The 18578-nt window shown below is 44.3% G+C and overlaps 1 protein-coding gene across 4 annotated transcripts in view; it reads right to left on the reverse strand.

Moving 5' to 3' along the window:
• Positions 1–18578, reverse strand: part of SRGAP1 (SLIT-ROBO Rho GTPase activating protein 1) — a 205123-nt gene that overhangs the window by 49258 nt on the left and 137287 nt on the right. For all 4 annotated transcript variants that reach the window (XM_069764703.1, XM_069764702.1, XM_069764700.1 and 1 more), the window contains exon 4: positions 14721–14783. In XM_069764703.1, coding sequence (XP_069620804.1) covers positions 14721–14783 — 63 coding nt within the window. The remainder of the gene's footprint in view (positions 1–14720; positions 14784–18578) is intronic.

Genomic DNA, 18578 nt, shown 5'->3' on the forward strand with positions numbered 1-18578 from the left:
AGAACACACGGTGAGAAAGGTGACAGGGGAGACTTGAGAGCAGGGCAGACGAGTCACACGGGGACAAGGGGCAGGGAATGCATGGGGGGTGCAGGAGGACTCAGGGCATGGGAGATGAGGAGCATTGGGAGACCAGGGGAGGAGGAACAAGGTGTGTACGGGGAGCCCAGAGGAGCACCATGACCTGAACCTGGGGACCTACTAAGACATGGGGCACGGGACAGCAGGGAGGAAACGGGGCTGGTGTCACAGGGGGCCAGGGACGCTGGGGGCCGAGACGGCGACACACGGGCAGCAGACACACCTCACTTCCGCCGGTCCCGTACACCTCCATGTTCATCCCCGGATCCTCCATATGGCTGAGCCGCTGCGGCATACCCCTCCTGGGCGGCTTGGTCCACGTGCCCCCCACTAGCTCCGGCACTACCTGTTCCCGGTCCCAGCAGCCGCCTCAGGCTTTGCCAATATGGCGGCCACCATCACCAGAACCTGCAGAGCTGAATCCTGACATTGCAGCTTCTGAATTCTCACAACGCATGCACTGCACACTACTAGGATTCTCCCTTGCCGGTGGACGGTCATGTCAGCACAAGTATGCGATTTATATACCTCTGGCCACATTCCAACTAGACATGCCCGGCCTCGCTCAGTTCATTTTCACTGACGGAGGCTACACATGTCTAGTCAGCATGTGACCGCACGTATGTAAATCGCCAGCACGACAGAATCCTGACAGCGTGCAGGGCGCACTGTGAGAAGTCAGAAGTCTGCAGTCACAAAGAATGACTGCAGACTCATTACAAACCTGGACAACCCCTTTAAAGCTCCTAACATAAATAAAAACATGAGAGTTAGTATCACAAATAACATTTACATCCAGGTACCTTATAGATGACGTCGTCTCTGGAGCCGTTCTTCTTTTCTTCATCTTGTCCAGATCCCATGATGAGTTTTCTCATCCACAGCCGTCTCTGCAGACTTCCATCTTTTCCGCTCTTTTGCAGAAAGTCTCCACAAGATGCTCTTAAAGATACAAGTGTCATTATAATGCTCTGGAATAAAAAATTGCCCCTCACTATATTGTCTGCACGAAATATGACCCCCACACTGTCCTTCTTATGGTACATACTCTTCACACTGACCTCTCCTTTCTATACCGGCCCCCTCTTCACACTGTCCACTCACACTGTGTCCCCCCTATAGGGCCCAGTATTTATACTCCATATTTATACTCCATCCTCCCACCCTGTGTGCATGGCTCCCCCATCCTTCTCCCCTGCGTTCACGGCTCCCCCATCCTTCTCCCCTGCGTGCTGGGCTCCCCCATCCTTCTCCCCTGCGTTCACGGCTCCGCCATCCTTCTCCCCTGCGTTCATGGCTCCCCCATCCTCCCCTGCGTTCACGGCTCCCCCATCCTTCTCCCCTGCGTTCACGGCTCCCCCATCCTTCTCCCCTGCATTCATGGCTCCCCCATCCTTCTCCCCTGCATTCATGGCTCCCCCATCCTTCTCCCCTGCGTTCACGGCTCCCCCATCCTTCTCCCCTGCGTTCACGGCTCCCCATCCTTCTCCCCTGCGTTCACGGCTCCCCCATCCTTCTCCCCTGCGTTCACGGCTCCCCCATCCTTCTCCCCTGTGTTCACGGCTCCCCCATCCTTCTCCCCTGCGTTCACGGCTCCCCCATCCTTCTCCCCTGCGTTCACGGCTCCCCCATCCTTCTCCCCTGCATTCATGGCTCCCCCATCCTTCTCCCCTGCATTCATGGCTCCCCCATCCTTCTCCCCTGCGTTCACTGCTCCCCCATCCTTCTCCCCTGCGTTCACGGCTCCCCATCCTTCTCCCCTGCGTTCACGGCTCCCCCATCCTTCTCCCCTGCGTTCACGGCTCCCCCATCCTTCTCCCCTGTGTTCACGGCTCCCCCATCCTTCTCCCCTGCGTTCACGGCTCCCCCATCCTTCTCCCCTGCGTTCACGGCTCCCCCATCATTCTCCCCTGCGTTCACGGCTCCCCCATCCTTCTCCCCTGCGTTCACGGCTCCCCATCCTTCTCCCCTGCGTTCACGGCTCCCCCATCATTCTCCCCTGCGTTCACGGCTCCCCCATCATTCTCCCCTGCGTTCACGGCTCCCCCATCCTTCTCCCCTGCGTTCACGGCTCCCCATCCTTCTCCCCTGCGTTCACGGCTCCCCCATTCTTCTCCCCTGCGTTCACGGCTCCCCATCCTTCTCCCCTGCGTTCACGGCTCCCCCATTCTTCTCCCCTGCGTTCACGGCTCCCCCATCCTTCTCCCCTGCGTGCATGCCTCCCCTATCCTCCCACCCTGCATGCATGGCTCCCCATCCTTTTTCCTTGTGTGCATGGCTCCCCATCCTTTTTCCCTGTGTGCATGGCTCCCCGTCCTTTTTCCCTGTCATACTTACCTCTTACCGCGCAGCACAGAACAGAACTTCCTTCCTGGCATCTCTTCTGCAGCGTCTTCCTTCCTGTCTTCAGCGGTCACATGATAGCGCTAATTAAGGTCATGAATATGCGCATATTCATGATCTTAAATTAGCGGTACCATGTGACCGCTGAAGACAGGACGCGCTGCCGGCGCTGAGATGCAGTTGCAGCCACCGCTGGAGGAAGGTGAGTATTACGTCTTCAGGGAGGGGGAGCGGGAAGGAGGGAGGAGGGGGGGGCGGGAAGGAGGGAGGTGGGAAGGAGGGAGGGAGGAGGGGGGGTGGGAAGGAGGGAGGAGGGGGGGCGGGCACTTGACCCCAGAGTTTTATAAAAAAAAAAAAAAAAAAAACTATCAGCGCAAATCCAGTTCTGCCGCCCTCTCTTCTGCCGCTAGTAGCGTCCCTGGCCGCACTGCAGGGGCCCCCCAGAGCTGCACCGGTTGAACCGGCGGTATGTCCGCCCATGAACATGGTGTCGGCCGGTGCCTCTGATCTGCCGGGGGGAGGGCCCCTGACCAGCCCGGGCCCCGTCGCAATGGCGACCGCTGCGACCGCGGTAGTTACGCCATTGCACATCAGGCTTTTTGTTTCAGGCACAATCCGGCAATTTTTGGAAAAAATTGATCCGTTTTTTTCCCATGGAGTTGTATTAGCGCCGGATTGTGCCTGATGGCCACACGTTTCATCCGTTTTTTTTTCCGGATCTGTCCAAATAATCGTTTCCGGCAGACAGAGAAAACGTCCACAGCAACTTTTTTTGTCCGGCGAAAAAAATTGCAGTGATGGAAGCGGCCAAAAACACATGAAACTGAGGTGTGAAACAATGAATCCGGCGCCCGGATCCGGTTTTCAAAGCATTTTCCATACAAATCATTCCGTTCTGGTCTCTCTCGAACAAGAAGTAAAAAATCCATGCGCATTAAAGGAGGACGGATCCAGCTAAAGAAACAGATCCGACGCATCAGTTTTTCACAATTTGCACCGGATCAGTTTTTTTTTAGAAATTTGCCGGATTTAGCCTGAAAACAAAAAAACAGATGCGTCAAACTCGCCAAACTGCTGCCTTGTGTGTCTACACAATCACCAGATGTATAGTTATCAGGCGCCAAGAGAGTTAGAGAAAAACAATAAGGCCCCGATTCATCACTGCTGTTTCTCCAGTTTTCTGGAGCAATTCGCTATTTATTAGTCGCTTTCCTTTGCACCTTATTCTTTGTAAGTTGTGCCATTTTTTAAATTTTTTTTGTCCTCTACAACAGATTTAAGAAATGCGATTTTTTCAAATGTTGCATTTCTTTGCCGCATGTCATTCCAGTCTCTGTCTGGAGTAAGTTTCTGGTGGATTTTTTATTTATTCTTTTAATTTTGACACAGTTGAAGACTAGGATGCAACATTTTAATAGTTTAAGCAACTTTGGTAACCGGAAAAAAAAAAAAAAAAAAATTGTATATATAGAGCATTTTTACTTTGGATCCAAATTCTTGAGCTACGTGTGTTATGAATTTGGTGCAAAAAAAATGAAAAATGACAAAAAATTTAAAATATCACAAATGATGAATCATGCACTAAATATCTGTGTGTCATAATAGCAATAATAATAATACTCTTTCTTCATATAGTGCTAACATATTCCGCATTTTTAAGTTTACTTAAAAACCAAATAGTATATTGTGGTGGGCACTGAAAGAAGTAATATAGTAGCTTCATATACCAGAAATGGAACACAGTGTGATAAAGGGCTATGGCGTACGATAGGATCCGCATCGGACATCCACTGAAAAACACTACTGGAAAACTTACAGACCGAATTGTAAGTCTGTGGGATAGAGGCAGTCATAGAGAGCACAACCTATAGGAATATAAGGGTTTATGGCGTGGGTAGGCATATTACGGTTGATGCTTGACATACTGTGAATGGTCCAGAATGTCTGATCTCAGATTAGGTCACAGTAATAAACTTGGGCTCCAAATTCACAACAATTACAAATTAAACAACAGCAATAAACTTCATTTCCTTGGAGAAATCTTGCAGAGTGGAGATTGTATCAGAGGTTTACTACATGGCTGTCAATATGATTAATGATGACGCCTCCATCCCTACTCTTCATCCGTGTTGTCCCACAGCTGGTGGATGAGCAGAGAGCCCCATCAGGTTATTAAGTCAGAGAGATAGTTGTAAAAGGTAACCCCATTTCTGTAAAGGTCTATCCTTACTCCCAGACTTCAATAACAATGATATAATTCAGGAGCAACAAGGGAAATCTTTCGGCTTTGGAGAAACAAAGGGCATCATTTTCTTCCTACATGACTGACATAAGCAGCACTAGACTAGTGAAAGGTAATAGTAAGAAATCATCCACATGCAATCAGAAATGTCAGCTTCTTTACTAAATGTAAAGTACTTAAGAGGATATTTATAAAAGTTCAGACTTTACCTTTAAGATTCTGAAGGGTTTTTTAACTTGGTTAAGACATCTGAATCCCTTTGTTTACCCCCAGTAAAATAACTCACATACTCCCCTCCTGCTGTGTCAGCATTGGCTCTCCCTGGGCTCCTGTGACCTTGCTGTGTCATGCAATCCCTGTGGCCAAACAGCGCCGGCTTCCCCCTCCTCTCCTATGGATGTAATGGACATCCAAAAGAAGTCAGAGAGCAGCTGCAGCTCTCACTCCCTCCGGATGTCTTGATTTGTCAGTAGGAGGGAAGAGTGAAGCAGCCGCTAACTGGCTGCAGGAATCATGTGACAATGTAATGGGAGCGCAGGGAGAGCCAGTGCCAAAAATCGATGGAATGGCGCTGGAATCAGCGGAGAGTATATGTATTATTTTCCTGGGGGAGGAAATATAGAGATTGAAAAGTGGTTGTCCAAGTAGTGGACAACCCTTTTAAATGTTAATATAATACTAAATGTAATAATAATGATCACGTAATTAGGGAGAGAAATCTTAGAACTTTTGTTGACCAGACCATAAGAAAGATTATTGTGTTTGACCAGTTTCATGAAAATAATGTTTGGGTATGGCGTTCCCGCACTTAATATGCATGTGACTAAGAAGATAATGCAATTCTGACGATCTAATGAAAACGTATGAGTAATTTACGCAGCGGAGACTCACGTCTCTGCTACATAAATGCTGCGGTCTGGAAAGATGTGCCGCATGTCTGTCTCCACGGGTGAGCCGCAGGCATCGGTGCACACATAGTGGAGATGGGATTTCTTGAAATCCCATCCACTATGCTGTAGCATCTGGACGCTGCGGGTTGGGCGCTGTGGATGTATGCAGCGTCCAACCCGCAAGTGTTTACTGACCATGGGAACATACCCTTAAGCTGATGGGAGCAGTGCCCAGCCAAACATGGAGGCAGTCACAACCTCCAATAGTAAACTAAAAAAAAAGCCTAACCAGCATCTCATAGGCTAAGTTCACATTTGCGTATGTGTCTGCAGCGTATTATCTGCATGCGCAAACGCACGCCAAAACGCGTGCAAAATCATGCTTACGCCTGCGCATCATCTTGCACATGACGCAAACCAAAACGCTGCGTGTTAATGCGTTTGCGTTTTTTATGCACATGGTGGAGGCGGTGACATCATTTTCTGGACATGTGCAGTCTAAAGTACGCAGTACCAATGCGTTCCCATAGACAGTAATGCGCTTTTTGAATGCAATCAACATGCGCACAATTGCAAAAAATTTGACGCCTCAAAAAATGCAACATGTTGTGTTCGCCGCACACTGTGAAACGACGCATGTGTACGCATCTGCAAGCAAACGCATGCAAAAACATGTCACTGCGTACATAATGTTAAAGACATGTACGCCTGTGGATTGAGGCGGATCGTACGCTGTGCACACAGACGCAAATGTGAGCCTAGCCTTAAGGTACCGTCACACTTAGCGACGCTGCAGCGATACCGACAACGATCCGGATCGCTGCAGCGTCGCTGTTTGGTCGCTGGAGAGCTGTCACACAGACCGCTCTCCAGCGACCAACGATCCCGAGGTCCCCAGTAACCAGGGTAAACATCGGGTAACTAAGCGCAGGGCCGCGCTTAGTAACCCGATGTTTACCCTGGTTACCAGCGTAAAAAAACAAACAGTACATACTTACATTCAGCTGTCTGTCCCTTGCCGTCTGGTCCCTGCACTGACTGCTGGCCGCAAAGTGAAAGTGAAAGCACAGCACAGCGGTGAGTCACACAGCGGTGACTCACTGCTGTGGCTGTGCTCTGCTTTCACTACGGCCAGCAGTCAAGGCAGGAACCAGACAGCAAGGGACAGACAGCTGAATGTAAGTATGTACTGTTTGTTTTTTTACGCTGGAAACCAGGGTAAACAGCGGGTTACTAAGCGCGGCCCTGCGCTTAGTTACCCGATGTTTACCCTGGTTACCAGTGAAGACATCGCTGAATCGGTGTCACACACGCCGATTCAGCGATGTCTACGGGGAGTCCAGCGACGAAATAAAGTTCTGGACTTTCTTCCCCGACCAGCGATCTCCCAGCAGGGGCCTGATCGCTGCTGCCTGTCACACTGGACGATATCGCTAGCGAGGACGCTGCAACGTCACGGATCGCTAGCGATATCGTCTAGTGTGACAGTACCTTTAGCCTCTTAACAGAATAAAGCAAGTGTGAACAAGTGCAAGCTGCTATGAAAATATACACAGAGAGATGCAGTAGTTGTAATATGTATGCAGTTGTATGTATATATAATTACCACTTACTCTTGCCCATTTAAAATAAAAGGGTACAGTAATTACTAATTGTTAGACAATGCTTTACATCATCTGGAAAGACAATAACAATTCACAGCAATGATGCAATCCAGTTAATGATCACAGAGTCAAACATTACTCATCCTTAACACTGGAGATTCCTACAATATGTTATACCAAAACACACATGAATACTGCACGCAGTTTCCTCCCAATGCACGCTGTCCCAATGTCAGTCCATGGCACGGACTTACTGCACCGGAGACACAGGGAAAATCAATTGAGATCACACTCAGGACTAAAAGCAGCAGCTGATCTCTGAGAATGTCATGCTAAGCCATGCCTTATCCACTGAAGCATGCGACAGGAGACCTAGACACATAAATTGGTATTTCTCATTGACTAATGCAGAGACTTCCACATCACCAGTTTGTGTCAAATAACTTATTATCAATTTAAAGGAGTTGTCTATTAGTTCAAATAAACAAAAAAGAAGCAAATGTCTTAGGCTGTGTGCAAACATTCCGGATTTTTTGCGCGTTTTTTCGATGGTTTTCAGTGGCAAAAACACTTTAAAAACGCATACATTAACCATTCCATCATTTTTTATGCATTCTGCAATTTTTGTGCACATGTTCCTTTTTTTTCGCGATAAAAACGCATCGCGGAAAAAAAAGCAACATGTTCATTAATTTTGCGGATTTTTTGCGGATATCCTGCTATTTATTGCATTGGGAAGCTCTGGAAAAAAAACTCGAAAAATACGCATGCGGATTAAAGTGGAAAAAAACAACAAAAAAAACGCGCCACTTCAAACCCTTCTCTAGTCCAGCACAGATGCTGCGGGATCACATCTACCAGGCTTTATTTGCAGAATGCCAGTGACAACCAAAGATCTCAATGGCGACTTCTTGTACTTGCCATCATTACTGCCCAAGGGGTACGGATGTCATTGCTGGAAGTCAATAGGCTTGTAAAGACCTGCAGGTGACCCCTAGTGCATTAAAGGTGAACTGAATAGGCGAGGTCTTGTTTCTTTTTTACATTTCAGGCCATTTGCAGTTTTGTTTTTTTTACTACCAGACTAGGCCGCTCAGTAAAAGCTAGCCGGTCGCAAAGACCACATTGATTTATTACGGTAGTTGTGATGTACCGATGACATTACAGTCTTGCATCGCGCGGTCACAGGTCGCTGTGTAGTACTCGCCTAAGGCACTAGATTGTTATTTGTGTCTGGCAATTATGATGACAAGATAGTGACATCTGTGTAATAAGCACATGATATTAGCGCGGAATAACATCACATTTATATGCATGTGATGGGAATTTACTTTGATCACTTCTCTGCATAAAACAAAAGTGGAAATTACTTTTCTGGAATGCCACCAAATGCCATTTTATATGACGAGCAGTCTGCGGGCAGCACAAGGATTGAAGAGGAATGTGATTTACAAATGCAGAGGCACCAGCTGCTGCAATGTCAGAAATAGCTACACAAATACATGGATTAAAAATATTAGCAAGGCTTTATATACTAGTGGTCAGGGCATAAAGATTTTTAGCTGCAATTCTAACACTGAACCTACTGAAATAAATAATATAATGAAGAGTTACATCAGATCTAGTCATAAGCTACAAAGAACCGGCACTATCTGTGGGATTAGATCTCTGAAATAAAATATAGCCAGATCCAATAGGTAACAATTAATCAAGTCTGCCATCCTTAATTCTTGGTGTTATCTACCCAATGAAGCGGGCTGGATGTCCCCGAATACTGTTTTTAGACCTGTAATGAAGTATTATCCCCTTACGATTCAGTTACCACGCAAGGTGCCGACCATCAATCCATTTACTACTGAATCCATGGCCGGACCATTGTCGAGGAAAGGTCAGGCAGCCATTCTTTTGCCTTTACAAGTTCTGTTCCCAGCATAACCTAATGCGAGACTCCTTGATCTCTATGCTTATAGCCTATGGTTCCATATAGTGGTGCCCAATGAAGTGTGCTCTCTCTCTTTTGTGTTTCTTTATACCTCTAAATCACTACTTCTTTGACCGCTCTACTTAATATTTCAAATAATCTATGTTTAAGCTCAGTTCATACAATCCACTGAAATCACATGATAAAACATAGTGCCACAAATTAAGGATTTGTGTTAAAAGAGTATTTATAGAGAACCTCATGTGTAGATGCACTTTACAAACAAATTGCACGAACAGCAATTTCCTAATAAGTCGGGATTAACTAAAGTGGTTCTGCATTAAAGTGAACCTGTCAGCAGCATTTTGCTAAGCAAACTACCGACACTGTCAGGTTGGCAGTGTTACAGTAAATTGGTTAGAATGATACCTGATGGAGTATGGTTGACAAAAAAAAATACAGCTAAGACTGAAGTGCTCTCTCTAAACACCCCCCACCAGATGTTGGAAATATTCTCCAAAGAAACTTCAAATATCAATGGAGGAATGCCTCACTAAAATACCTAGGTGTCCATCTTACATCGTCCTACTTCACATTATATATTCATAATTTCCCTCCACTTTCCGTAAACTATGTTCCCTACTGACTATGTGTAAACCACTCCACATATCCCTCCTGGGTCGTATCAAAGGTCAGTGATGCAAGCGGAGGACTCGCGGTCCCAAATTGGAAAAATGCTGCTGGGCCAACCACCTTAGATCAATCCCGTTTTGGACACAGCCCAGCTTGCTTACTCTCTCTATTGGTTAAATTGAGAAATTGGGGCTTGCTCCACTACATCCTAACACTCTCTTTTAGCATTGCACTATCCCCAATTCCTATTTTGACCTTATAGGTCTCATGTCTTTCATGAGAAACTTATGGAACCCTTGTCAAACATGCCTCCCAATAGCCTTCAACTGATTCCCTATCATTAATCTGCTTTACAATCTAGAGATCCCAGGAAGCCTGATGGCCAGAATGTTCAAACCCTGGGATTTTTAGAATAGCAGACATGGTTGATTCCCTAAGCCTACAACTACACTCCTTTGGCGGACTGGTTGGTTCCAGCAAATTACACCCCGGGGAATATTTCCATTACCAACAAGTCCTAAAATAGATTATTCATACTGTGGACTCCCAAACATTTCTCCACTTCCCGCAATTACCCCAAGAGGCTATGCCAGCAGGGTTTCTTATCAGCATGATCTACTTGATACTACTCTTCCCTATGACATCCACCCTCCTTCGCCATAGATACATGGATTAATTGTAACAGGCTCTTGGTGTATATATATATATATATCCCCAAAAATGTGGAGTACTATATGAGACAGAGTTGCTAAATCTTCTAACTATCGCCAGAAGCATAGCTCAATTTACTCATGCATAGGTACCATACCCTGGGCTCTACATTACTTCTCAAACCGTCAATTCCTGACACCTGCTGGAGGTGCTTAGAACATACTGGCTCCCTTATTCTTATGTTCTGGGAATGTTGTCGTATTACCTATTTTAGCCTTGCCCTGGGTCCCTAAATTTCTTACTAAAAGTACCTCCCCCAGTTGACTGGGAATGAAGTCACCCAGGCTGTTCTACATTTACACAGCGGCTAAATCTCTGTTTCCAGACTCTTGCCACCAAACAGCCCCCAACCACACTCCACCCATCTCGTCTAGATCTATCTGGGCGACAGAAGAATGTCTGGCCACCGAAACGCCTTATGTCCTCCCTCAACACCTTAGGCAAATTTGTGTAGAAATTATGCCTTTGGGATGTCTGTCATACTACAACCAACTTTTTAGAAGCCTTATTGAATCATGACCATAATACCTCTATCCTTGATCCCTGATGTCCAAACCTTTCCCTTGTTTCTTACCTCTTCCTTGTCTTTGAGTTAGCATTTTCTTAAAATTTCAAAAAAATATTAAAAAAAGACCATGAATAAATATTCCTATAATAGATTAAACTTGCCAGAATTTGTTGACCATCTAAGGTGTATGAGGACACTCAACTTTCTACTGGCAGGTGATATTAGTGGAGAGAATAATCAGGCAGCTACAGTTCAAACACTAGTTGCTTTTATTTTCAGGGGAGATCAGCCATTGACTTGACATTATAAAGGAATCTGTCACATTTGACCTATCTAAACTATTAATATGAGCATGAAGGTTATAGACAGCTGAAAACAGTCTTACCTGTATGTCTCATATCAGCTGTGTTGTTGCTGAGAAATCATCTTTTATCACTTCATATAAATGTCCTCTTCCAGGCTCTGGGGAGGATGTTATCAGGAAGATAACTCTGCCTCCAGAGCCTGTTTACATGAAGGAGGTGTTACCAGTGTGATGTGTAATGGCCGCTCTCTGGTCTCCTGATCTCACTGCAGAGCTGGGTGTGGTTATACCTGACACATCTGCAGGTTCCTCTAAGCTTCCAACTCACAGGTTTCCAATATTCCAATCACAAAAAAATAGCCCCAAAAATAACATAGTCCATCTACACATGGACAAAGTATCTGCAAATATATAATACACAACATGAGATACTCTCTAAATAAAAAAAGGGAGTCTCAAACCTAGATACTAGATAAAACCATAAAGCTTTATTAATATAAATATAAAAACATAATACAGAAAAGGTGCTGGAACGTACCAAAAAAGGGACACAAAGTCCTGGGAATCCACACACTAGACCCAATATGTACTACTAGATGGCAGCCCGATTCTAAAGAATCGAGAGTCTAGAATCCATGTATACTTTATTTATTCAAATGTAAGAATAATACAATTAATAAATAATAGTAAGAAAGAACAAAAATAATAGGCAGTATATGGAGAAAACACCAAACAAAAGTTCAAAATTGGTGTGAAAATGTCACTGAACCACTTCACAACTAAATATATATAGTTTTGGTAAATGGTATTATCATTTTTTTGACGAAATTCGGCAGGAGCTTGAAGAGCAACGTCACTGGGCCCGCCTCCACGCAGTAGAAACTTGCTGTGAGGTAAAAATTCAAAAATAACACCAAAATGGCGGGCGGAGTGTGTCACAGTACGGCACGTTTCTGATTGGTCGCTCGCAGCAGGCGGCAACCAATCAGACACTGGACACTGTTGACGTCACTTATCTCCGGACATTAGCTCCGGACATTAGCTCCGGACAAAGCGACGGAAGTTGGCACAAATTGCAGGAAGTAGTATTCTAGGCAATTATATATTAGATAGCCATGTGCCAAAACAATGAACCAGGGAAAAATAATATCCCAATGAAACCTACTGCGAGAGGGGGTCCAGTAAAATAATGTGCTAAACGATGCTGCCTAAAAGGCAATACATACAAAATAGTGTGCACATAAAGTACCCCAATGAATATAACGCAGAAGAAACCGGCAAGTACATACCGCTGTGTGGATCGGCGTGGAAGCTTATTTTTCCCTGGTTCATTGTTTTGGCACATGGCTATAGTACATATTGGGTCTAGTGTGTGGATTCCCAGGACTTTGTGTCCCTTTTTTGGTACATTCCAGCACCTTTTCTGTATTATGTTTTTATATTTATATTAATATAGCTTTATGGTTTTATCTAGTATCTAGGTTTGAGACTCCCTTTTTTTATTTAGAGAGTATCTCATGTTGTGTATTATAGGTTTCCAATATTGTTGCAATACAGCAGAGCTCAGACAGCCGCTTACATGTGTTTGCAAGAAGCCAAATTTTATTTCTCCTGTTCTGTGTTAGTTATATGTCTTACACTGGTAACTCCCCATTCATATAAAATAAGCTCTGGAGGCAGAGTTATCTTCCAGTCATCATTCGCCCCAGAGTCTGGAAGAGGTCATTTATATAAAGTATAAAAGATGATTTATCAGTAACACAGCTGATATGAGGCATACAGGTAGGACTTTTCACCAGTCTACAACCTGTATGCCAATATGAATAGTTTAGAAAGGTCAAATGTGGTGACAGGTTCCCTTTAATGCATTGCATACTTTTACCAGGTTATTCTCAATGACATGTGATGCAGTAAATTTCAAATTATAGTTTGCTACACAAGTTTATAGCACTATGTGTAATGTTTGGATTTACTACAGCTGCATAATCTGGTAATGCGAGACGACACAGATCATAGCCCTCTGAAATAAGGACAGAAGGTGCACTGTATGCATTATTAAATAGATTTCTTAGATCTAGCGACGGTGGTGTATTTACTTTGGATCATACAGTCACTGGGACATGGATTTTCAGATATTAACATTAGTATAAGATATGGCTGAAGAGTAAGAAAGCTCGTGAATCTAAGTGCATTCAATGACTGCCCGGTGTGAATGACAACTGCAGCTTGCACTGAGCAGTGTGAGATCTCTGCAGCTGGAGTGACACTGAAGTCAATCATACTAGGTGGACTGAAATTTAGGTAAAATCGCAGAGGGATAAACAGACATTCCGATATGGATATTCAAAGCAAGTACGCAGCCTCAGAAAGCTATTCTGTAACATGCAGTTAGTATTGTGAAATCTGGTGATGGACCCTCATGAAGCACCTACTAAGCAGATATAGCATCATGCTCATTCACTATGCGTAAAGGTGACACAATCCCCTGATGAGTATAATATATGAAACGCGTTGGGAGGCACTCTTTAGCAAGGTGGACCCAAAGTGAAGGATGCGGTTGGAAGAATTAAACCGCCACTATAACTCAGCACTGCATAAGGTCCAGATGGCAACCGGCAGAAGACTGATGAGTATTATTATTTTTACATAGATGTTGGTGACGTATGTGGTACCATACCTAACATATATATGTATCTAGGAGGTCTATATAACCACTGGGTCACTGCGGATATATGAGCATTGTAATAGGATCATACTGCCTGGTAGGAATGTGTGTATCACAACAGTGGTCACCAACAAGTTTGAAAACTGGCAGCAATATAGTTTTCTGGCACGTTATCCTACCGTATTTTGTGTATATACAGATCTATAAACTGTGAGATCTAGAGGGTTACGGATTCACGGACATCATAGACCTGTATGTAATGCTAGTCATTGTTACTAGGCATTACTGTTTTCTTTGGCGGTGACACGCAGATGCGTTTTTATATGTGTCTTCTGTGTTGTACGTATGCACTTTGCACCTTTGTTGGCACTATATGTTTGCACTTTTTAAGAAATATAGAAATAAAGGTTATATTTTAACTATATATAGGAATCCGCTTATCCCATTGTAAGCAGATATGGATGGCAGTTGTCTAGTCTCACAAGCAGTGGTAACAAGTAGTGATGAGTGAGTCTACTCATTGCCTGGGTTTTCCCAAGCACGCTCCGAGTATTTTTTAGTGCTCGGAGATTTAGTTTTCATAGCGGTAGCTGAATGATTTACAGCTACTAGCCAGGCTGAGTACATGTGGGGGTTGCCTGGTTGCTAGGGAATCCCCACATGTAATCAAACTGGCTAGTAGCTGTAAGTCATTCAGCTGCCGAGATAAAAACTAAATCTCCGAGCAGTCAAATACTCGGAGACCACCCGAGCAATGAGTACACTCGCTCATCACTAGTAACGAGACATAAGAACATCCTTGTTCATTTGGTACTTACCGTGTACAGTTCATTAAGGACTTTCATTAGATCTTCGTGAAGCTGGAAGGCAATTTCTTTGCTCTGTAATGCAATAAAAGACAGTATAGTAAATTTCCAAATTCCCACAGCGCTCACGTGTTTGTAACCTTCCTAATCATAAAATCATACAATACAAACCATGGAGACAAAAATAGTTTTTTAAAAGTTAAAGTGCAATAATTTCTATCGACAGGTTAAGAAGAAAAAACACAAGTTTAGGTTTTTCAGTCCCTGAGAGAATGAGTTGAGCCTCATTAGTATTTAAAAAATTTTGCAAAAGTTAGCCGGTGTTCACATGCACGACCATTTAAACAATCGCATTTGCTCCACAGATAATTTACCTGGAAGATTAAAGAGGTATTCACTGTATTCCCAAACTTGAAAGTTATCCCCTCTCCATAACTTTATGAGCACTGTGACCCCCAACAATCCCGAGAACTGGTGTTTGACTGAATGAAGCTGTGGTTGATCAAGCACACTGACACTGACACTCAACTCAATTCATTCTTAAAAAAGAACTCCCATCAAAGTTTTTATCCTCTTAATATATTGCAGTCATTATATTACTGTTCATTTTGCCTTTCAACCCAGTTATTCTATTTTTCATTAGGTCTCTTGTGATTGAAAACTAACTCCTCCTAAGCTCTATGTAGAAACAGGAGGTCAATTTTCTCTGCACAGGGCATGAGTCAGAGCAAAAGCCCTGAGCAGGGGGAGGAGCGGAGCAGCCAGGGAAGGAGTTAAAAAGGGGAATGATTTCTGCAGGGGCAAGAGACTTCCTCTTTCGACACAGAGCAGAGAAAAGAGAAGAATTAACTGGGTACAAAGACAAAATGGGCAATTGTAAGTACACAGTGCTATATAATATGATGGCTGATATATTTTACGAGGATAAAAACTCTGATGGGAGTGCTTTTTTACAGTGAACCTGTCATCAGAAAAAATTATATTAACCTGCAGATATGGAGTTATTCTGCAGGTTAATAGCGTTACTATCCTGCTCAGCGCCTGCACTTAGCTGAACACTGAGGGGAGAAAATTAACTTTATTCTCCCTGGCAGCATTCGGTTTCAATCACGGTAGCGGCGTTGGTTCAGTCACCGCTCTGAGAATACATGTTATATGGGGGCAGAACACTGGTTAATACATTTCCCCAACTTGATACAGCCCGCATATATTCGGCAGCACATCCCATTTACACGTAAAGCTGTGCTGCCGACAACGATGATTTACAGACCCACATAAACAATCCAATAATCTAATGAACGAGCATTACGAAATAAGCAAATGTTCTGAAGTATTGAACAAGATACAACGATGATGAAGTAATAATGCTTCCAGCGAGTATACGATTGTCATTACATAAACACTGTACAGAGACCGCATTGTGCAAGTATAATCATGTAAACATATACTACTTGTGTCTATCTCACATATCTACCAGGTGCCAATCCATAAAGCCAGAAGTGACCGAAATCTAAAGCACAAGTGACGCTTCTAGCCTAGTGCCAGCCACTTCGCACGAACATGCAGGAAAAGAGGCGGCTGCTGATGATCAGCAAATGCTGGTTGGCTGCAACAGTCATGACACATAACAATGCAAGTTGTTACAAGTTCTTTTGGAACTTTTTTTTATTTTTTTTTATTATTTTATGCATAAGAACACAGTAATTTAAAAAAAATGTCAGCAAGATTTCGCTGCCTCATCTGAGAGGTGCATAACATAAGAAAAGAGACCCTGATTCCAACAATGCATCACACAGTTTACAGGGTGCAGAAGTTGTGATAGAGTTTTTAGATGTAGCAGAGCTCAGAAAGCGAACCCTGCCCACCACAGACTCTCTATGTACATTGTCTATTGATAGCAAGCTGCTCATCAGAGGATGGGGCATGGTCGACCGCTTGGCATGAGGGAGCTTGCCTAGGCAGTCATAATCTGCTGATGATAAAATATTCACTGTATGGAAACAACAGCTTTAGGCTATTTGCACACGTCCGGAATTGCGGCGGAAATTTCCGCGGCAATTCCGCAACTGTGCCGCAGGTATAACGCATGCGGAATTGGCATGCCTTTTCCCGCTAAACACTAGCGTTTTGCAAGCGTAATTAGCTTGCAGAAAGCTAGCGTTTTCCAAGCGATCTGCAGCATCGCTTGGAAAACTGATTGATAGGTTGGTTACTTGTCAAACATAGTGTTTGACAAGTGTGACCAACTTTTCACTATTGACGCTGCCTATACAGCATCAATAGTAAAAAGATCTAATGTTAAAAATAATTTTTAAAAATCGTGATATTCTCACCTTCCGGCGTCCCTTGCAGCCTTCCCGCTCCTCGCGATGATCCCGTTCCCAATAATGCCTTGCGGCAATGAACTGTGATGAGGTAGCAGTCTCGCGAGACCGCTACGTCATCACAGGTCATTGCCGCAAAGCATCCCTGGGAACAGGAGCATCGCGAGGAGCAGGAAAACTGTCGGGGACGCTGGAAGGTGAGAATATCACGATTTTTTATTTTAATTCTTTTTTTTACAGGTATATGGTTCCCAGGGCCTGGAGGAGAGTCTCCTCCACCCTGGGTACCAACCGCACATGATCCGCTTACTTCCTGCTTGGTGGGCATAGCCGCATGCGGGAAGTAAGCGGATAAATGCATTCCTATGTGTGCAGAATCCCCGCGATTCTGCACAAGGAATGAACATGCTGCGTTTTTTTTCCTGAATGCGATTCCGCCATAGAAAAAAACGCAACATGAGCACAAAAAATGCGGAATGCATTCTAATAATAGAATGCTTAATTTATGCGTTTTTTTCGCGTTTTTATAGCGAAAAACCGCAAAAAATATGCGAAAGATCCTGCACATGTGCACACAGCCTAATAAGTGAAACATCTCTCAGCCCCTATATCATGCGCTCCCAAGAATACATAGCAAAAACCTGCCGACTGATTCCCTTGAAGAAGGGAATGTCATGGACAATCCCTCTATGGCCTCTTTCACACTTCCGTCTTTTGTCCTCCGTCACAATCAGTCGGTTTGGGCACAAAAAAAGTTCCTGCAAATGTGCTCGCAGGATGCGTTATTTGCCCATAGACTTGTATTAGCGACAGATCGCGACGGATGGGCACACGTCGTGTCCGTCATGCGACAGATCCGTCGTGTTTTGGCGGACGCGACACAAAAAACGTTCAATGTAACGTCTTTTGTGTGTCGCGTCCGCCATTTTCGACCGTGCATGTGCGGCTGAAACTCCGTCCCCTCCTCCCCAGACTGCAGAATGGGCAGCGGATGCATTGAAAAACTGCAAAACTGCATCCGCTGCCCACGTCGCGCAGTAACTTCACAAAGTAGGTCGATACGTCGGCCCGACGCATTGCGACAGGCCCCTACCGACGGAAATGTGAAAGAGGCCTAAGCCTGGAAAAGAGAAATAAGAAGCCCCTGGGAGACAGCTATTTCCTTTCAGCATTAATATAGACATAGCAGCATGGTGTGTGCTTTATGGAAGATGAAATGGAGATCAGGGGTATTTATATAGAGGTGTATACATATGTATAGTTTTGCAACACTACCTTACCCACAATAATAATAATAATCTCTATTTATATAGCGCCAACATATTTAAAGACATTGTAATATTTATAACTAAAAATAATTGCAGTATTATATACAGTTCTGATGATATATTCCTTTCAATGCATTATGTGCACACAGCCCTCAGGTATGATAAGGCCATCTAGCTGTACTACTACTAAAATTCATATTTACGGTACCTCATATAGAGCTTAATAAATTGCAACTGTAGGAGAACCATTTATTATAGGAGGATTAATGTACTTTGCA

The sequence above is a fragment of the Ranitomeya imitator genome, chromosome 4, assembly GCF_032444005.1.
Source record: "Ranitomeya imitator isolate aRanImi1 chromosome 4, aRanImi1.pri, whole genome shotgun sequence".
NCBI classification, from domain to species: Eukaryota; Metazoa; Chordata; class Amphibia; order Anura; family Dendrobatidae; genus Ranitomeya; species Ranitomeya imitator.